This window comes from Mustela putorius, unplaced genomic scaffold (genome assembly GCF_011764305.1).
Source record: "Mustela putorius furo isolate JIRA1106 unplaced genomic scaffold, ASM1176430v1.1 tig00003899_pilon_pilon_pilon, whole genome shotgun sequence".
NCBI classification, from domain to species: domain Eukaryota; kingdom Metazoa; phylum Chordata; class Mammalia; order Carnivora; family Mustelidae; genus Mustela; species Mustela putorius.
The window spans coordinates 16,126,503-16,149,021 of NW_025422048.1; the positions used below are offsets into that span (position 1 = coordinate 16,126,503).

The following is a 22,519-nucleotide window of genomic DNA, read 5'->3' on the forward strand; positions in this document are numbered from 1 at the left end:
TCACGTGCTTCAAAAATCAACTATTAAAAGGAATACGGGGGCACCTGGCCAGCTCAGTGGATGGGGCGCGTGACTCCTGACCTCAGGGTTGTGACTCAGGGTTGTGAGTTCAAGCCCCATGTTGGGGGTGGAGATAACTTCCTGAAAAAACAAAAAATCACGGCTTCCCTGTCTACTCAGGCCCTTTTTTTTTTTTTCTTTAAATATTTATTTGACACAGAGAGAGATCACAAGTAGGCAGAGAGACAGGCGGGGGGGGGGGGAAGCAGGCTCCTGGCTGAGCAGAGAGCCCCATGTGGGGCTTGATCCCAGGACCCTGAGATCAGGGCCCGAGACAAAGGCAGAGGCTCAACCCACTGAGCCACCCAGGCGCCCCTACTCAGGCCCTTTCAAGTGACCACTGTGGTTGGTTTAAATATACTTCCATTGTTTATTTTTCTTTTTTTTAAAGATTTTATTTATTTGACAGAGATCACAAGTAGGCAGAGGTAGGCAGAGAGAGAGGAAGGGAAGCAGGCTCCCCGCTGAGCAGAGAGCCTGATGCGGGACTCGATCCCAGGACCCTGAGATCATGACCTGAGCTGAAGGCAGAGGCTTAACCCACTGAGCCACCCAGGTGCCCCCATTGTTTCTTTATCCAAATACGTATTTTCATTTTTATGGTTTTATATCTAAACAGTAGCCTGTTCTACATACTGTACTGCACGTAGCTTTTTTCCATTAACATAAAATGTATTACTAGTTTCAGAGGTAGCGGTCAGTGATTCCTCAGTCTTCTATAGCCCCCAGTGCTCATTATATCACGTGCGCTCCTTCATGCCCAACCCCCGGCCACCCCCATCCCTCCACCGGCTCCCCTCCAGCAGCCCTCTGTTTGCTGTGATTAAGACTCTTGTATGGGGATGCCTGGGTGGCTCAGTTGGTTGAGCCGCTGCCTTCGGCTCAGGTCATGATCTCAGGACCCTGGGATGGAGTCCCGTGTCGGGCTCCTTGCTCGGTGGGGAGCCTGCTTCTCTCTCTGCCTCTGCCTGCCTCTCTGCCTGCTTGTGTTCTCCCACTCTCTCTCTCTAACATAAATAAATAAAATCTTAAAAAAAAAAAAAGAGTCTCGTACGGTTTGTCTCCTCCTCTGGTTTCATCTTGTTTCATTTTTGCCTCCTTTCCCCTATGATCCTCTGTCTTGTTTCTCAAATTCCTCATATCAGTGCGATCACGTGATAATTGTCTTTCTCTGATTGACCTATTTCACTGAGCATAATACCGTCTAGTTCCATCCACATCCTTGTTGTAAACACCTACTTCTTTTTCACTGAGCGCTAGCTCGAGGAGAATTTTCTAGATCAGTGAAAAGTATCCTCATTCCTTTTCCTAACAGCTGCCTTGTGTTTTCTTGTGTGGCGTGTAGCATAATTCACTTAGCTGGTTCCCTCCTGACTGGTTTTACCAGCACTGCCGAGTATCTGTTCTCCCACTGTCGCAGCAGCCACACAGCAGCCGTGTGTTCTGCCGATCTGAGGGATGAGAAGTGGCATCTCCGCGTACTTTTCCTGATTAACTCCAAAGTGAGGTTCACCACCTTTTCACAGAGCTATTTATTCATATCCTCTCTTCCCCCACCCTGTGCTCCCGGGCGGGTGGGTGGTTTTCTTCTTTGTGGCTTATAGGAGCATTTTGTGATAAGGAGTTGCAAAGGTTTCCTTCTAGCTTCTCATTTTTCTCTTGACTTTGTTTATGGTATGTTTGCCATGGAAAACTTACTGTGGGGTAGTTGAATTTTTGAATCGTTTATGACTTCTGGATTTTGAATCCTAGAAAACCCCAGACCATTCCAAGGTTATAGATCATATTTACACACAAACACCAATTTGGAGATCTAATGAAGAGAATAATCTATGGTAGTAAAAATCAAAATTCAAAAACCCTAGGTTTAAATTTAAAGTTCAAAATCTTTTATGAGGGGAACTATAAGACACTCCTGGTAAACCGAAAACTAGACTCGAGCAAATGGAAAGACCTCTTACTGTTTTTGGAGATCACTGAATCTTGACATCATTAAAATTTCCCTTGTTTCTTTTTTAATATATATATATATATATATACATATATATATATATATATATATATATATATGTATATATATATATATTTTTTTTTTTTTTAATAAGATAGGCTCCACACCCAGTCTGGAACCCAACATGGGGCTTGAATTCAGGGCGCTGAGATCAAGACCTGAGCTGAGGGACACAGGGGTGGCTCAGTTGGTTAAAACGTCTGCTTTGGGCTCATGTCGTGATCCCAGGGTCTTGGGGTCGAGTCCCCCATCAGGCTCCTTGCTCAGCAGGGAATGTGCTTCTCCCTCTGCCTCCTCTGCCCGCCACTCCCTCTGCTTGCTTGTGCTTTCTCTCTTTGATGAATACAGTCTTGGAAAAAACAAAAAACAAAAAACAAACCTGAGCGGATATCAGGAGTCAGACCCTCAACTGACTGAGCCCTCTAAGTGCCCCTGTTTGTTACATAAATTTAATATGCTTCCAATAAGAATACCAAGAGGTTTTGGTATCTCTTCTTAATCTAGACAGGTTGATTCTAGAGTCATGGAGAAGAAGTAGGCACAGCCAGGGAAACTCTTCAGAAAATTAATGGGAGAAATTCTTCTAGAAATTAAAACATTTATATAATGATTTTTTAAAAGATTTTATTTATTTATTTGACAGAGAGAGAAATCACAAGCAGGCAGAGAGACAGGCAGAGAGAGAGGGGAAGCAGGCTCCCCGCGGAGCAGAGATCCCGATGCGGGACTCGATCCCAGGACTCCCGGACCATGACCCGAGCTGAAGGCAGCGGCCCAACCCACTGAGCCACCCAGGCACCCTAAAACATTTATATAATCCCAACAATTCTAACTGTGGCACTGGCCCATGAATAGACCAATGGAAAAGAACTGAATGTACAGAGATAGACTCAAAAGCATCTGGGAATTTAGTATATGCTAGAAGTGTCCTCTCAGAATAGATAAACAATATACTGGTCAATTAATTGAAGTTGGACTGATGGATGCTACCAGGATAAACTCTAGATGGATCAACAATTTAAATGTAAAAAAAAAAAAAAAAAAGAACCCATAAGGGTGCTAGATACAGTATGGGAGAATTTATTCCTTTATAATCTTGGAAGGGGTTTATTCTCGATGACTCAGTAACAGTATTTCCTATCAAAGACTAAATTTGTAACCAGTGTCTCTCCTAGGCAGATTTCCTCCTCTCTGAAGTGTGTAATTTCGCTGTTTTGTAAAAGGACCCCCCCTCCCAAGTGAGTTTCTAAAGTAGATTCCCAGAATCATCAGGCGGTTGGATCTCCCCTATTAGAGATTACTTAATTCAACTCACTGAAGCCCTTCCATTTAATCTGAAACCTGGACAGGCTGTCATCCTCAGGTGACTGGCAAGGGATCATAGGTCCACTGCGCGTTGGCACTGGGCGGACTGGCGGTCCACATTTGAGTGCGGTGGCTCTGCCCCTCGCGTGCTGCTGCGGTGGGAAGGGTGGGAGCTGGCCCTTCCGGGGTGGGCTTACAAGTAAATTGACAAGGGTGAGGGGACTGCGAGCTGCGGCCAGTTGTTTTAAAGCAATTTCCAGGGAGACATTCAGACTCCGAGGCTATTACTTCCTGCGCACCACCAAGAAAGCCTTTTCCCGGCCGTGACTCCCGGGCCCAACGTGGGCTCCCGAAGGAAGAACCAGCCTTCCCAAGGGGCCCCAGGCAGGGCCAAGTTTAATCGTCACCGTCACCGTGCAAGCAAATGTGATTCATCCCCAAAGCAGCAGGCAAACAGGAAATGCACAAGAGGCCGGGCCAGCGCCTTGATTATCTGTCGCTGCAGGTGTTTCTGTCACCTGGAAATCGTTAGATCCGCACAGTTCTGCCACCCAAGTTAACTTCAGAAAGAACTGTACAAAGGCAGCTTGTAAAGTTTCAGGTTTCTAGAAGGGATTCTGGGGTCAAGCGTCTCTCCTGGAGAGGCGGAGAGGCGACAGGGCAGCCACCCGGGAGACACCTACAAGTTTCAACAGGCGCACGGAAACAGAACCCTGACATTTCACAACTTTGTTATTAGGAAGAAGACTGAAGATTGCCAGCAGCACCTAAAGCCCTGACATTTTGCGAGAACACAAAGGGAATGGTATAAAACGGACCCAAAGGACATTGCAGGGCGTGGGGTGCAGGGGGAACCACGCAGTTCCACTAGAAGACTCAGATGGAGAGGCCCGCAGAGCCTGGCTGTGTTCTGCCCGCAGGAGAATGCCAAGTTAGTGATTATTTCATTAGGAAAATATTTGCTACACCTATAATCTGGAAGTGATAAACAACATACCAGAGCAGAACATTACTCTCCAGGATTAAATACCAGACAGAGGAACAAAGAGTTGACCCACCCACAGGCCACTGGGATGAGGCCTGGTCCAGTTACCACATCAAAGACCCTCTAAGTAAGTCATAGGCAGAAAAGAGAGGAATCAATTAAGCCCCTGGTTTAGAGAGGATTTCTTTCTGAAATGTCACTTTCGTTAATCAAATGTCGAAAGATTTAACGACGCCTATCCTGAGCAATGGCAGCTCAGAACCTCATAAAAACTGGGCCCAGTTCAAGGAAGGTGATGATGATGGAGAATGTCCAGCTCACTACATACATTTTCCAATTAGCTTGGTCCTTGCTTTGTGAATCACTGTCTTAATGAACGCCCAAGCTGGGCGGCTCCGGACGTGATCCAGGCAGGTGGAGGAAAGCCCCGATTCAACAAAGTGAAAAGAATAAATGATTTTATGCGGATGTGGATGGATTTTTTAGCCCACCACGGCAGAGGGAAAAAAAATGCACAGTGCGCTGTGATAAAGTGAAGTGTGAACTGTGCTAATGGTACTGGGAAAAAAATGTGCTAAACCATGGGGCAGATGGGTCAATTACTTTTATATAATCATGGGTCACAGAAGGCCAGGTTAGGAATGGATTTATTTGCAGAATCGAAATGAAAGCTTTCTCTCTCGTAATGAACATGTTTTTGGAGGTAATCAGTGTACTAGGTAACCTGTATCTCCTGCTGTTCTCAGGCTGTTAGGAAACAGGTGTTTTTTATTTGTTTGTGTGGTTTTTCTTAATAGACTTTATTGTTTAGAACAGTCCTGGGTGCACAGCAAACTCAAATAGAAAGTACAGAGAGTTCCCACATGGCCCCCGCCCCCCCAAAACACAGGCATAGCCTCTCTGCTATCCATGTTCCCCGGCTGTGCATTTGTTACAGTGAATGAAGCTATACCGACCGTCATTATCACCCAAAGCCCATTGTTTATATCAGGGTTCACTCGGTGTATTTTCTGCAGGTCTGGACAGATGTAAAGTGACATGCCACCCCCCCCCCATTTCAGTGTCATGGACTATTACTGCCCTACAAATCTTCTGTTGGGGTTGTCTTTTTTAAATTTAATACATGTATTTCAGAAAATGTTAAACATGTACAAAGGAAGAGAGAATAGTGTAATGATCCCCGCCCACGTACCCATTACCTGCTTTCAGAAATTACCAGCTGTGGCCAATCTCAAAGGGCCATTTTGCAAAAGGCTATGGGAACATAGCTATAAGCAGACCAGTATTACATTTGAGGAAAAGGGAAATTTTAAAAATTTTTTACTGATTTATTTGAGACAGACAGAGAAAGAGAGAGAGAAAGTGCATGTGCATAGAGGGAGCAGCAGAGGGAGAGGGAGAAGCAGGCTCCCCTGTTGAGCAGACAGCCTAGATGCGGAGCTTGATCCACGCACCCTGGGATCATGACCTGAGCTGAAGGCAGACGCTTCACCGACTGAGCCACCCAGGCACCCCAGGAAAAAGAAAACTTACAGGAAATTTCTTCTCAGTAATTTGTCAGTGAGTTGGTTGAATTATTGTGGGGTGATCATGTGTTAAGCACTAACTGTCCTAGGCACTTTGCAAATGACCTACTTGCTACTCCAAGTATGGTCACGGGGATCAGCTGGGAGTTTACTGGCCATGAAGACCCTCCCGCTCCACCCCTAACCTACTAGGTCAGAGTCAGCAGTTCAACAAGATCCCCACGTGATCTGTATGTGCATTTAAAGTTAAGAAATACTGACTGCCTGACCCAAGGCACACACTTAAAATAGCCTCGTAACCATCCTGCAACACAACAACACTTCGAGGCAGATACTATCTTGCCCAATTTATGGATGAGATAACTGAGACTGAGAGATATTATTTGGGGTTCCCAAGATCTCACAGCAAATACATTTCAATGTGCCTGGCTTTACAGTTGATGATTTTACCACTTAGACCATGCAGCCTCCCCACTAGGGACTTCACTGTTAGGGCAAATCGGTAAAAAACAAAACAAAACAAGGAGACAGTATGTGTTTGCACAACACACACCAACCAGCCATCTTGGCAACAACAAGAGCAAGAGAAAACCAAACCATCTGCTATCTCAAAAGCGATCGCTTACTCCCCCAAAAGACCTTTTCACTTTTCCATCCATTATTATGGCATCATGTAGATGGCTCAATATTTCAGGAAAAAAAAAGCCCAAACCTGGAGCAGTTATCAAAGTTCCTCCCTCTTGACAGTTACCTTTGACCCAGATATGAACCAAACTGCAATCACAGGCTGTCCCAGAATGAAGGGAAGGGAGGTTACAGACCCGAACAGCTGGGCCACGCAGTTTAAAAAAAAAAATCTGCCTGACTGGTGTGACCTCGCAGGGCCGGAAAGGGTAGACAGTTGACAGACTGCGTTTTTACTTTCCAACCCGCTGGGTGGTCTGAGTCTTTAGCTCCGCCCAAGAGCGTGGCTTACCCGGACGGATGGGGGACCTCTCAGCGGCTGGGCGCTGCTGGGCAAGGCCACAGACCCTTTGGTTGGCTGCGCAGCTTTCTCAAAGGACTGTTACAGGAAAAGGTAGAAAAAGCATCATTCCTGGATCATACCCCCAGCTTGGCAGGGACTCATCAGATCTCGGGAGCTTCTCCCTGGTAATCCCGGGAGGAGATCAGGCCATTTCCTCCTCTGTCCGCTGTCCTTAGGACTCTGGGGACCTGCACTAATGGATCAGCATGGCTACTTGGTTTTGCAATGAGTGGATTCGATGATTAATTAGCTGGTAGTGGGACCTGATGAAGTTCTCAGCTCAAAACCCCAGGGATCCAGTTCAGGGCAATCTGTCCACACACACACACACACACACACACACACAGGCCAGGTGAAAAGGCATGCAACACGGCCTGCTGATGGACGCCACAGGGGTGATTCTGATTGACTTTGCACTTTACAACCCAGTGACCTGGGCACAGCTTACTGTTGTGCAACAGTCAATCCTACTGGAAAGTGGTAAGCGCACCGGCTTAACGAAGTGAGCTGTCTTTATGCATGAGATCAAATTCCTAGTACTCGGATCACTTTATCCCACACTCCTTTTTATTTATTTATTTTTTTTTTACAATTTCATAAGATTTTATGGCCAACCTCACCCTCACGCTAAAAAATATAATGAATAGAAAGAATTGAGTCCAAATAGGCCAAAAAACCTGGCCTGTTAAAATAGATAAGACTAAGAGTTTTTTAAAAATATTTAATTAATTTATTTGACAGACAGAGATTACAAGTAGGCATAGAGGCAGGCAGAGAGAGGGGGAAGCAGGCTCACCGTCCAGCAGAGAGCCCGATGCGGGGCTCAATCCCAGGACGCTGGGATAATGACCTAAGCCGAAGGCAAAGGCTTTAACCCACTGAGCCACCCAGATGCCCCAAGACTAAGAGTTATTTTAAGAATGTTTTTCTTGTTTTAAGATTTTATTTGTCAGAGACAGCAAGCACAAGCAGGAGGAGCGGCAGACAGAAAGAGGGAGAAGCAGGCTCCCAGGGAGCCTGATGCCAGACTCGATCCCAGGACCCCGAGATTGTGACCTGAGCTGAAGGCAGACCCTCAACCATCTGAGACACTCAGGCACCCCTTAAGAATGTTTTTCTATTTCAAGATTGCTTTGGCTATTTGGGGTCTTTTGTGGTTCCATAAAAAATTTAGGATTGTTTGTTCTAGCTTTGTGGGAAATATTGGCATTTCGATAGGGACTGCATTATATCTGTAGGAGGCTTTGGGTGATAGAGACATTTTAACAATATTTGTTCTTCCAGTCCATGAGCATGGAATGTCTTTCCACTTCTTTGTGTTGTCTTCAATTTCTTTCCTCGGTGTTTTATAATTTTCAGGTCATAGTTCTCTCACCTCTTTGGTTAAGCTTATCCCTGGGTATTTTATTATTTTTGGTGCAATTGTAAATGGGATTGTTTTTGGTGCAATTGTAAATGGGATTGTTTTTCTTTCTGTTGTTCACTATTAGTGTATAGAAATGCAACAGATTTCTGTACATTGGTTTTGTATCCTGTGACTTTACTGAATTCGTTTATCAGTTCTAGTACTTGTTTGGTGAACTCTCTAGGGTTTTCTGGATATAATGTGTCATCTGCAAATAGTGAAAGCTTTACTTCTTCCTTACCAATTTGGATGCCTTTTATTTCTTTTTGTTGCTTGATTGCTGTGACTAGGACTTCTAGTACTATGCTGAATAAAAGTGGTGAGAGTGGACATCCTTGTCTTGCTCCTGAACATAGGGGAAAAGCTCCCACAGAAGATCCCCAAAAGCCAAAACAATCTTGAAAAGGAAAAAAATCTGGAGGTATCAAAATTCCAGACTTCGAGTTATATTACAAAGCTGTAGTAATCGAAACAGTATGGTACTGGCACAAAAAGCAGACACATAGTTCAATGGAGTAGAATAGAAAACCCAGAAATAAGCCCATAATTATATGGTCAATTAATCTTCAAGAAGGGAGGAAAGAATATGCAGTGGGGAAAAGAGAGTCTCTTCAACAAATGGTGTTGGGAAAACTGGACAGCTACATGCAAAAGAATGAAATCGAACTCCTGTCTTACACCATACTCAAAACCAACTCAAAGTAGATTAAGGACCTGAATGTGACACACAAAACCAGAAAAATCCTAGACGAGAGCAAGAGCAGTCATTTCTCTGACATTGGTTGTAGCAACATCCTTCTAGATAGGTCTCCCGAGGTAAGGGAAACCAAAACAAAAATAAAATATTGGGACTACTTCAAAATAAAAAGCTTTTGTACAAGGGAGGAAACAATCCACAAAACTACAAGACAACCTACTGAATGGGAGAAGATATTTGCAAATGACATCTCTGATAAAGGGTTAGTATTCAGAATATCTAAAGAACTTATACAACTTAACATCCCCAAGAAAGAATCCAATTAAGAAATGGGCAGAAGACATGAACAGATATTTCTCTGAAGAAGACATCCCAATGGCCAACAGACACATGAAAAGATCCTCAACATCACTGATCATCAGGGAAATGCAAGTCATAGCTACAAAGAGATCACACAGGTCAGATTGGCTAAAATCAAAAACACAAGAAACAATGTTGGTGAGGATGTGGAGAAAAAGGAACCCCTGGGGTGCCTGGGTGGCTCAGTCATTAAGCATCTGCCTTCAGCTCAAATCATGATCCCCAGGGTCCTGGAATCGAGTCCTGCATCCGCATCTGGTTCCTGGCTCTGTGGGAAGCCTGCTTCTCCTTCTCCCATTCCCCCTGCTTGTGTTCCCTCTCTCGCTGTCTCTCTCTCTCAAATAAACAAACAAAATCTTTTTTAAGAAAAGAAAAAAAAAAGGAACGCTCGTGCACTGTTGGTGGGAATGCAAACTTGGTGCAGCCACTCTGGAAAACAGTATGGAGGTTCCTCACAAAATTAAAAATAGAACTACCCTATAATATAGTAGTTGTACTTCTGGATATTCCCCCCCCAAAAAATACAAAAACACTCATTAAGGGGATCTGTGCACCCTTGTGTTTATGGCAGCATTATTTACAATAGCTACATTATGGAAGCGCCCCAAATGCCCATCGAGAGACAAATGGATAACAAAGAAGGGGTAGATATATACAATGGAATATTACTGAGCCATAAAAAGAATGAAAGCTTGCCACTTGTAACCACATGGGTGGAGCTAGAGAGTGTAATGCTATGTGAGATAAGTCAGAGAAAGACAAATACCATGGGATTTCACTCATATGTGGACTTTAGACAACAAATGAGCAAAAAGAAAGAAAGAAAGAAAACAAATGAGCAAAGGGGAAAAGAGAGAGAGACAAAGCAAGAAACAGACTCTTAACTACGGAGAACAAACTGATGGTTACCAGTGGGGCAGTGGGTGGGGGGCTGGGCGGACTAGGTGATGGGGACTAAAGCGTGTGCTTACCATGATGTGCACGGAGTCATGTATTGACTTATTGAGTCACTATACTGCATGCCTGAAACTCACACAACGCTGTATGTTAACTCTACTGGAATGAAAATAAAACTTCATAAAAAATAAAAGTAACCATTTGAGTTACAAAAAAGCATGATTTTCTAAACATTGAAGAACATTTTATTTTTTATGTCTTTAAAGATTTTATTTATTTATTAGAGAGAGACAGTTGAGAGAGGGTATACAAGCAGGAGGAGTGGGAGAGGGGGAAGCAGGCTCCCCACTGAGCAGGGAGCCTGACGTGGGGCCTGATCCCAGCACCCTGAGATCATGATCCCAGCTGAAAGCAGATGCTTAACCCACTGAGCCACCCGGGAGCCCTAAAACAATAAATTTTTTAAAGATTTTATTTATTTATTTGACAGACAGAGATCACAAGCAGGCAGAGGCAGGCAGAGAGAGAGGAGGAGGCAGGCTCCCCGCCAGGCAGAGACCCTGATGTGGGGCGAGATCCCAGATCCCTGGGATCATGACCTGAGCTGAAGGCAGAGGCTTTAACTCACTGAGCCACCCAGGCGTCCCTAAAGCAATATTTTAAATACTGTATTTGAATGATTTGATCACTACATTTTCCTTCTGAAACTTGTACGAAGATGCTGCTACCATGTTTATCTCAACGACCTCCTTTGTCAGGTTAGGAGGGCAGTTGTTAGTTATCCCTCTATCGCAGAAGAGGAAACTGAGGCCAGGAGGGTTGAAGTTATTTGCCTCCCAGCGAGCAAGGGGAAGAGCCCCACGCAGCCTCCCAACCATAAACTGGCCCCGTGGTCTATCCAGCTACCGCAGGTTAAAGAAATAGCCCAAGAGGAGCCACAGAAATTACCCCCTAGGAAACCAAAGCAGCTCAGCACTTGTCCAGATTCCTAAAGCAGCTGGACATATGTTTTCACTTTGGACATTACCAAGCACACTCATAGGTTCTTTAGAGAAGGGGAAATCACTGGGCAGCTGTATTCACCAGTCATACTGTGGGCCGCCAGCCTTCAGGCTGAAAGCTGCCACAATGGGGCCCCAGAGCCATGGTACTTGGGGTGGGGCACACAGCTTGCTGTCCTCTCGCCTTCTCTCCCTCGCTGCTCATCCTCTCCTTTCCTAAGGTGAAGTTCAGAGTGTTCTGGAAGGCAGGAGTCCCCACTCAGAAAGTGGGGAGCGAGGGTACTGTTGGCCATACTTCAAGGAGGAGGAGGAGGTATGCATTGGCTCACAGTGTTTCCTGGGCCCCAAATCAGGTGCCCTCCCCACCTCTACCTTTTGAAGTCATCTCTTCTAAAGGGCACATCCTAAGGGGTTTCAATCTGGATTTGCGCAAGTGCAGCTCTGGCGGTGGGGGGTGGGGTGGGGCGGGGAAGGAGCACAAGGTGCTCTTTGTGAAGAGCAAGTTCAGTTTGTGCAAAGTGGAAAGATTGCAAAACAGTCCTGGGAGAGGGGAAGGGGGCGGGAGATCCAAATTAATCCTAGCCCACTGAACCCCCATGACTTGACTTTTGCTAGCCCTTCCTGGGCTTAGCATGAATTTCTGACGCACCCAGGCTATGGAGCGTCCCTCAAAGCTCTCACCCACCATGAGTGTGAGTCCTGGGGAGTTACCCCCCCAACCCCTCCATGACTAGTAGATGTGATGGAGATAACACAGTCACAGTCCCATGGGAAATAAATTCCACACATGCGCCCACTTACATTTGAAAGGCTCCAACTGCCAGAGGCCAGACTGTTTAACCTATCTGTAAGGTAGGGATTTTTGGAATTTTCTGTGAGCCTTCCAGGCCTCCTGCATCTCATCCCTCTCGCTGGGTAAAATAATGGAAAAAGGAGATGCTCATTTGGGATAGAATAGTGTGTGGGAAAATCAGCTCATGAGCGCGGCTTTTGTGATATTTAATCTAAGGGTAAGAGTTTTGATAATTATACGTTTGTAGGAGGAAACGATGTCCTTGCTCTAAATGTATGACATACCTCAGGATCCTGGAGAAGGTTCTGGTTTCCACGTTGTAGTGGCTGGATGGACACTTGGAAGGACTACAGAGGGAATTTGGGCACAGGGTGAGAAACTGGGCTGGAGAAGTTACTCCTTTGAGCCCGTGATTCTATGAAAGCTGGAGGTGCCAATTCATTTTGATAAGGGAACTGTTTTTTTTTTTCCCTAAATATTTTATTTATTTATTTGTTAGAGAGAGTGAGCACAGGCAGACAGAGTGCCAGGCAGAGGCAGAGGGAGAAGCAGGCTCCCCGCTGAGCAAGGAGCCAGATGTGGGACTCAATCCCAGGACACCAGGATCATGACCTGAGCCAAAGGCAGCCGCCCAACCAACTGAGCCACCCAGGCATCCCAGGAACCGTAGTTTTTAAAGTACAGGATTATAGAGATTGGAGAACAAATTAACAGTTGCCAGAGGTTAGGGATGGCGGTGGGGGTGGGGGGCAGAGTGGGCTTGACTACAGTGGGATACACCAGGGAGATCTTTGCAGTGACAGAATAGGTTTTTTTTTTTTTTTACCTTGATTGTGGTGGTGGTCACACAAATCTATATATGTAATTAAAAATATGACTGTACACACACATTGTACCTATGTCTGTTTTCTGGGCTTTCTATGGTACTACAATTACTTGTGATGTAATCAGTGTGGGAGATTAGGTTCAGGGCAACTTCCTGTGAATCTATCCTTTTTTTCCCCTGTGAATCTATCCTTATTTCAAAGTAAAAAGTCTAAAAAATCCAGGCACAGTTCTGCATTTCTTTTATTTTTTAATTTTTAATTTATTTTTAGTTTTTAAAAGATTTTATTTATTTATTTTACAGAGAGAGAGAGAGAGAGAGAGAGAGACAGCGAGAACAGGAATACAAGCAGGGGGAGTGGGAGAGGGAAAGCAGCCTTCCCACCAAGCAGGGAGCCCGATGTGGGGCTCGATCCCATGACCCGGGGATCATGACCTGAGCCGAAGGCAGATGCTTAACGACTGAGCCACCCAGGTGCCCCTAAAATTTTTTTAAAAATTTATTTGTCAGAGAGAGAGAACAAGTAGGGAGAGCAGCAGGCAGAGGGAGAAGCAGGCTCCCCATGAGCAGGGAGCCCAATGTGGGGCTCCATCCCAGGACCCCAGGATTGTGACCTGAGCTGAAGGCAGACGCTTAACCGCTTAACCCACTGAGCCACCCAGGCGTCCCTCAGACATTTCTTTAAAGTGACCACAAAGCTTTTAATTTATCCCATTTTTCAGAGAACCCTCCCCACATGTCCCCGCCCCGAAACACCGTAACTGTTGAGAATTAGAACTATAGACTTAAGGAGAAACTTTTCCTTTTCATCACTGGCGGGAAACAATGTCAGAGAATGAAGGTACCCTCTTTTTTATTTTACAGATCTGATGTGTCAGATGGAGGCTCTTTGGTTGGCGAAGCCTTGAGCAGACTGGGAAGATTCTATATCTGACTAGGCCCATTCTTCTCCCTGCCGTGGGGGAAAAAAAAAAAAAAAGCAGAAACACATTAAATTCCTTTCATGCCTTCTACGTGAACAGAAACATAAGGGTAGGAAAGGAGGGAGAGGGCAGGGCAGCTGGGGGTCTTGTGGTTCTCGAATGAGAGGTTCTTCCCAGCTCAAAGGGAGCTGTGCTTCTGGGCTGAGAAACTGCCCCATGAGGTCAGGCACCGGGAAGAGAAATAGCTCAGCCAGCCTCAGAGAGGGGTAGTATGAGTCGACGGGGGAAACGTGACCCAGCTTCTCCTCCCCACCTTCCCAAGCACACCAGAGGAGGAGATGGACCAAGCCCGGGCCCTTCAGTGGGAAAAAGGTGGTTGTAATGGGCAGGTTCTACAGGAATGTGGCGTGGGAGCGCCTGCCTCATGCTCTCAGCTTCCCGACACACGCTGGCTCCCAGAGGCCCCATCTTGGCCTTCTTAGATTCCATGCATCTCCCCAAAACTTTGCCCAAGCAACCAAATGCTTGACTGTCTGCTGTCTCATCTTATTCTCTTAACGTTGGGTCCTGGGCCTGCTGGGTTCAAACGCTAGTTCTACCACTTACTAGCTATGTGATCTTGGGCAAGCTGTCTTAATCTCTCGGCTCTTCGGTTTGCTCATCTGTTGCATAGGGGGAATACACGCCTTACACGGTTTGTCCAGGGTCTGGCACCTACTAGGTGCTTAGCAAGGGTCAACTTCTCTTTGTTCACTGTTTCCCATGGGGATGCCACATCGTTCACCAGACTGGAGGCTCCTGGAGAGAGCTTCCTTCTCTTCCCCGCCCTCCCCGCCCCCCACCCAGCATATGGTTGGGCGCACAGCACACTGTCAATGAGTCCTTATTGGCTAGGCTGAATGGACCTTTCCTGGCTACCTCAGTGATGCTGATGGAGATCCAGAAATGGGTATAAGGGAATTATCAGTATTCTGTTTCAAAGATATGAAGGTAATATCCTGAATTCTTTACTTCCTTGATACATTGTTACAGTATAACAGTCTATGTGCTAAGGCCTGCCTTAAGTGCGAATGTAATTTTATAATTTATATTTTAAAATATAAAAAAATTTACGATTTTCAGACAATTACATAGCTCAAGTAAAATTAAAGCCAATGCCTAAGTATCTTGACAAAATGGCATCTTGATCGGTTTATCAGGAGTGGAGCAGGAAAAGAAATCAACTAGACTGACATACTCATTACCACAGAATTCAGAAGGTTCTTAAAGATAGCAAAAGAATCTGAAATTGGCACAGTCACTTATTTTTTATTTATTTTTTAAATTTAATCTAATTTCTTTTCAGTGTAACAGAATTCATTGTTGATGCACCTAAACTCCATTGTCTCAGGACAACACCTCGGTCTGCAGTTACTTGTGAGGGACCATGGAAAGAGGAATGGATCCAAACATGAACACCAGGGGCACCATCTCAGATTAAGTCATTCATTCACTCCTGCAGGCAACAAAATTTACGGAGCGCCTGCCATGGGGCTAGGCTCTATGCTTCACAGACACGATCCTGCCCTGTGTGAAATTTACTGTCAGTCACTTCATTTCTCGGGTCTCATGTTCCCCATCTATCAAATAGTAACAAATCCATTTCTATTGCAATTATAAGAATTCTAGAAAGAAGTGCAGGGGCCAGAGCCTTGCAGACTGTTATTGTTCTCTGCTGCTGTCCTCTATGTAATGGCCACGAGAATAGCTTGCAATCATTTGAAAATTATGTCCAAACTGAGTATGTTCTGCCTATCTCATTTTCCTTCCTTACATGTTGCCAAGCCAACCAAGCCCAGAGTGAGCAGGAGGGACAGAGAGATCTACGATACTGGGCTGAAGCATTATAGTGAATAGCACTCCACTTCCTGTTCTCTAATGGGTCGGATTTCACACATGGTTCTTGTGATGGGTTCAGGTCCCCTCACCACTCATCCCCCGCCCCCCCCCCAAGATATGTTGAAGCCCTAACCCTAGGTACCTGTGAGTGTGACCTTATGGAAACAGGGTCTTTGCAGATGTAGTCATTAGGGTGGGCCCCCACTCCAATATGACTGATGTCCTTAGAAGAGAGAAATTTGAACAGACGCAGACACAGAGAGAATGTCATGTGAAGACACACACAGACACAGAGGGAAGATGGCTAGAGAAAGATGGAGGCAGAGATTACATACAGCCGTGCAGCAACCAGCCAGGAAAGCCCGGGGGGCTACCAGAAGCTGGAAGAGGCAAGGAAGGATCCCGCCCTAGAGGCTTCCGAGGGAGCATGCCCCTGCCACACCTTGATTTCAAACTCTAGCTTCTGGAACTGAGAGAACGAATTCCTAATGTGTTAAATCACCCCATTTGTGGTCATTTGTTACGGAAGCCCTAGGGAACAAACACAGTCCCCAAACAGAAACAGCTCCACGGTGGACTTCCCTCGGCCCTCCAATCTAGTCATGGTGACTCTCCTTTTCTGTACAAGAACCCACGTAAAAATGATGCCTTGATCCCAGTGCCTAAAAATGTGGATCTCCAGAATGGCAGATCCGATGTTTTTCAAACAAGTCAGAATGGGAAGCAAGAATGCCCTCCACCTTTAGCTTCTCTGCTCCTAAGTTGGATGGAAAATAGTTAAGACTAGGCAGGCATGGGTCCTATAGGCATGGAGCTGACTAAGCAGGCCGCTGCTGCGGGCCCTCAGCATGGAGACCACCTTGGGAAGGCCATGGAGTCCATTCTGGGTCCTGATAAAGGCCAGTAGGCTTAGAGGAGAACTGACCTCATTTAAGGTTTCCAAGCACTGCAAGCCTGTCTTCACCTAGACTTCACTCTTGCAGCCAATCAGAGGCTGGTGTCCTAGCAAAGGAGGCATCCCTTCCGTAGGACAAATGAGCAACTCATTTAATCAATGCATAGGTGTTATTTTGAAAATTACTATCTGGCAACCGCCATAGTGAGCATGAATTCAGGCAAGAGTCATTAATGGATCCTAAAACTGGAGAGTGAAAGTTTTATGAGAAACATGTTATTTATGTAGTCACAAATTATCTCTTCATACGTTAGTTATTAAGTACAAAAAGAAAAGTCACTTTTTTTTAGAGAGGGAAGGGGTGGAGGAGCAGAGGGAGAGGGAGAGAGAGAATCAAGCAGATTCCACACCCAGCATGGAGCCCAATGCAGGGCTTGATCACGACCCTGAGATCATGACCTGAGCCAAAATCAAGAGTTGGACTCTTAACTGACGAGCCACCCAGGCGCCCCATGAAAAATCATACCTTTACAGCGGAAAAACATGGCGGGCATTTAACCAGTTAATCCAAGTTAACATCACCAACCATCATAGATGCTTTTTTATGTTTTGCTCATGCCAGAAATGTGCAACCTCTCATCATGAGGACACATCAGGCAAACCAACTGGGGGACATTCTACAAAGTAACTGGCCTGTATTCTTCTAAAAGCTGGATGTCATGAAAGACAAAGAAAGGCGGGGGGCTGTTCTAGATTGAAGGACGCTTGAGAGAATCAAGAGACATGACAACCAACTACAATGTGTGATCCTCGACTGCACCATGGACCAGAAGAGAAGTAGCTAGGAAGGACATTCTCGGGAAAATTAGCACAACTGGAATATGGCCTGTGGTGTATCCACATTATATTTCTTGAATTTGCCAACCTATGCATGTTTGTCTAACAGAATGTCTTGTTCTTAGGAAATACATATTGAAGTATTGGGGGCAAAGGAATATGATTCTGCAACCCAGTCTAAAGCGCTTCACACGAAAATGTGTGTGTGTGCATGTGTGTGTGGTCATTTTAACAGGATGCTAACAACAGATGAATCTTGATAAACGCCACATGAAGGTTTTTGTTACTATTTTTGCATACAATTTTCTATATGTTAAAAGTCTTAAAATTGTAAAAATGACACATTTTGAACATTTAACCACGCGCCTGATGCTGTGCTGAGTGTGAGGTATTCAAGGGATCGTGAGACACAGTCTTGATCCTTAACCCAGGAGCTCATCGTCTGGGATGGAAGCACGTTCTGGTGTGCTAAAGGAAGCTGTGAGAGCGCAGGGAAGGCTTGCTAAACCCCGGCTGCCTGGGCAATGGGGCCAGAATGGGCTGTGTCCAGAGGGGTAAAGGGGAGGCTTCAAGTGGGGAGAACTAATTCAGTCTGGGGTGCTGGTGGGCTATGCAAGCAGGGCTGAATGACAGACTGTGGGACACCGGGAAGATGCCCGTGTCTGCAGGCAGCAAGAGGAAGCCACCTGCCCGCTGAGGACAGACAACAAGGCATGGGTTGGCAGGTGTTGGGGGCCAGGCCAAAGTCACCATAGCTTCTGAGGTAACAGAAGGAATGCCGACATAAGCAAAACAATTTCAAGCTGAAAGGCTGAACACAAGTGTGCTTACTGATGGCATAGGGTGAACTTGGCGGGGCCATATACTGAATGCCCCCGAGACATCAGCCCCCAGATTGATAACTATACGTAACCGGGATAAGGGCATGGCCCCAAATTAGTTAGGAGGCCTAATAATAGACCGCGAGGCAGAAAGAGAATGTCAAGTGATCGTAAGAAACTAAAGAAGTGCTTTTTTTGAGAACACGATGAGCTTCCCCAGCAATAAGGATAAGGTGGTACCCAATTAACACGCAACCAGATGGGGAGAGGTTGTTGTTAACAGGAAAACTCCCCAGGACAGTACAGGGTCCTAGACAAAGGGAATGAGGGAGGCAGCAGTGCTCTTTCAGAAGGTGATGGGGAATGGGAATTTCCACTCAATTACAAGACACAAGGGCTGGGATGAGAAAGAACGCGGATATCCCTAGCAAGAGCCTGGTGGGAGCTCATTTGTCTTCCTTTCTTTGGAAAACCTTTATATTAGGGAAAATTTACAAAAATAATGAGAACACTATTAGCTTAAACTGCACGAAAGGGTTGCGATGTGACCATTTTTGCCTTGCTAAAGGGGCTCATTCATGTTTCAGGTGAAAATGAACCTCCATATACCCAGCACCCAGGCTCAGCAATTATTTCAATATATGGTCAATTTCACCGCAGCCAAATTCCCACCCATGACCCTGGCAAGCTCACTGGTTTGAAGTAAAACCTCTCTGGTGGGGAGTTTTTGTTGTGCTTTTATTCGAATGATTTACTATCTTAAAAAAGAGCTCCAAATTACACATAGATATGTGTATACCTGTATATAATGTTTTTAGTTAATTACTTTATTCCCTCAGTAAGTAATAGACTCACATGGCTCAAAATGCAAAAGGCACGTCACATTGTACACCTTGAATATATACAATTCTTGTTTGTCAATTATACTTCCATAAAGCAAAGAAAGAAAGAAAGAAAGAAAGAAAGAAAGAAAGAAAGAAAGAAAGAAAGAAAACAAGCTATAATAAAAGGACAAGTGGAAAGTTGCTTTCCAAACAGATCCTGTCACCCAGCCAAGAGTTCTCCCTCCTCAGAGGCAGACTATATGAACAGTTTTTTTCTGTGTCCTTCGGGAGGTGTCTTATGTATGCGTTAGCAAAGAGACCGCGAACTATTCCCACTGATCTCTGTACCTGGCTTCTTCTACTGAATAAGAGAAACGTCCCCCTTTTCCCAGCTACCCGGCATTCCCATTGTATGAGGCGCAGTTTATTCAACGAATGCATGCTGGCTCGACTTCGGGCTGCTTCTGACCCGCGGCCATCCCAGACAATGCTGTCTTGGTTCAACGGGGGCCACAATCGTCTCGCAGCAAAGCAAGTAAGTGTATGTGGATGAGAAACCCCTCAAAGCTGATCTGCCGGCTGAGAGGTGACGGACATTTGCAATTTCGATGGATATTGCCAAGCTGTCCTCCATCAGCCAGGCTTACGCGAAAGCTCTCTTCACCATGTTATCCGCACGCTTTCCCGCCACGCTTCCCGCTTCCTCCCAGGGCTCCGTGGGAGAGGTTTCAGCATCTCAGACTCAGAAACAGCCCCCTGACCTCGGCCTCCTACTGGTCTCCCCCTACCTCGTCGGGCCCCCACGGCCACCGGGCTGTCCTTCCTCCCTTCTCCTTTCCCAGATGCCATCGGGAGCCTGCTGGCATCTCTTCCTCCTTCCAAGTCGGGCCCGTGAGCAGGAACTTAGCCATGCTAGCATTGACCGCTGGACTCACTCTCCCAGTGACCTTCTGCAGCACCTGCTCTGCCAATCCCCAGCCCTGTGAAAACCCCACCATCTATGCTCTCCAACCCCCACTCCCCGGCTGCTAGCTTGTGCTGGAGAAGGTCATAAAGTTGGCTCCGCTACAAAGCCAGGCCAGCCAGCCTCAGCGGGGCCCCAAGGGCTGTAAGGCAATCCTTTTATATATCTGTATCAAATTTCTCCCAGGGATTGTTCCAAATCCTCTCCCTCTCCTCAGATCCCCATACCCATCCCCCTCCACCTGGCCCCTCAGTAGGGGGCCCGCTTTGGATTTCAGCGACAGGACTCAGATCATGGGGCAGGAACTCCCTCCCTTCTCCCTCTTCCCCTCACCCTTCCCCTGTTCTCTGCCTTTCTTCCACCCCTGAGCCTCATGGGGATGAGAGGCTTCCTCCTCAAGGTTGCCTCTTCCACTGGTGCCCTTGACACTAGGTTCTCCTGCTCTCTCCTGCACTTGGTTCCAGGAGCCATTCTCTTTCCCTTGGGGCAAGCTCCCCCTCCCCACTGGTGTTCCTCCTCTCAGTCTAGAAACACTTCCCACAAATCTGTGTCGCTGCTCTACACTACCCCCAAACTTGCAAAATGTAGTCATCTTTAAAATTACACAAGTAATTCCTGCCTCCCGGCGGCACTTCCTCCTTCTGAGTCAGCCCCCAAATTTAACACAAAAATCAGAAAATTATAAGAAGAAAGAAAAGAAAAGCCACCCACAATTGCATCAGCTTACTGTTACTATTTTAATATATTTCTTTCCAAGCTTTTTATACATATATCTATACATTTATATATCTATATGTACTTTTTAAAGATATCTATACATCTATATCTATATCTATACATTTATATATCTATATGTACTTTTTAAAGATTTACTTTTCAGAGAGAGAGAGAGAGAAAGCAAGCACGAGCAGAGGGGAGGGACAGAGGGAGAAGCAGGCTCTCCGCTGAGCAAGGAGCCCAGTGTGGGACTCATCCCAGGACTCCAGGGTCATGATCTGAGCCAAAGGCAGATGCTTAACCGACTGAGCCACCCAGGCGCCCCCATATGTATTTTTCCTTACAAAAGTGGATCATAGTGTACACATTGTTTGTCATAATACATTTCAGACATCTCAACTTTGCTACTTATTAGCTGTCTGACCCTGGATAAGTAAATTCACAAAACAGCTATCACAGTGCCTGAATTAATGCTAGCTATGACGGTCATCCCACATCAATAAACACAGCGTCACATAATAATTTAATGACTTCTGTCAGTGCTGTGTCTAATAGGAGTGAAGAAAGCACCACAATGAGTCACCAACACACACTCATTTGGCATATGAGCAAGTGTATCTGTCGGATAAACTCCGACAAGCAGAATTACTCATTCAAAGGCTACGCGCATCTATAATTCTGATAGATGGTGCCAAATTGCCCTCCAGCACGTGGGAGTTGCTGTGATTTCTCGAACTTAACTCTGATTGATGGATATCGAGGGTGTCTCAAATTTTTCACGGATACAAACTCAGACTGTGACAAACATTCTTATAACCAGATCTTTGCATAGATCCATGATCATTTATTCAGGGTGGAGGCAAGAGCATAAGTAAATGCACAGAGATGGGGGAGCAAATGGTAGCGCTCAGGACACTGATGGCATTGGTGACATACAGAGAGAAAGACAAGAGGCAAGGCTGGAAAACAGAGCAGGACCAGATTATAAAGGATGGCCAATGCCACGGTCATTCAGTCTGTCGGTTATCAAGCGTCTGCCTTTGGCTCGAGTCCTGATCCCAGGGTCCTAGGATGGAGTCCCGCATTGGGTTCCCTGCTCAGCGGGGAGTCTGCTTCTCCCTCTAACACTCCCCCTGCTTGTGTTCCCTCTCTCGCTGTGTCTTTCTCTCTCTCAAATAAATAAATAAAATCTTAAAAAATAAATAAAATCTTAAAAAAGATTAAAATTGTGTGCTTTGGACTTGCTAGGTAGCTGAGCTGAATTGCACACAGCAATATTGTGAAGTCTGTCTTCACAATAACTCCATGCTACAGGTGCGACTATCGTCCCCAGGGTGAAACTTGGACACCACATAACCCTCCCAAGTCTTCGCTTGCTCCTAAACAAATGGCGACAATAATGGGGATAAAGGAGAGAAGGCCCATGGCTTCTGTCCACTCTTTGTGGTGCTGCGGGAGCACTGGAGAGGGGGCAGGAAAGGGACAGAAGCTCTCAGCTACATCATCCCCTGACCACTGCCCCCCCCCCACCAAATTCAAACGACTAATGTTAGAACTAAACTAATGCTTTAAAATACAAACAACCCTCCCTGGGGTTAAATTCACTGGTCACCTTAAATTTTCTGTGGAGAACTTTAATCTGAATGTCCCCATTGATTTCAGACTTGCCGGGATGGAAGGTTTCCTTTCTCATTTCCGTGTAGTTAATGTACAGTGTTGTATTAGTTTCAGATGTACAAGACGGGGACCCAACACTTCCATACATCT

The 22,519-nt window shown here is 45.7% G+C and overlaps 1 protein-coding gene across 3 annotated transcripts in view; it reads right to left on the reverse strand.

Moving 5' to 3' along the window:
• Positions 1–13,486: 13,486 nt before the first annotated feature.
• The window catches only part of PABIR3 (PABIR family member 3), a 69,660-nt gene continuing 60,627 nt past the window's right edge, over positions 13,487–22,519 (reverse strand). For 2 of the 3 annotated variants that reach the window (XM_004778403.3, XM_013048924.2), the window contains exon 12: positions 13,487–13,845. In XM_004778403.3, the coding sequence (XP_004778460.2) occupies position 13,845 (1 nt within the window). In that variant the 3' untranslated portion in view covers positions 13,487–13,844. The remainder of the gene's footprint in view (positions 13,846–22,519) is intronic. The other variant, XM_013048923.2, reaches the window with a different exon arrangement.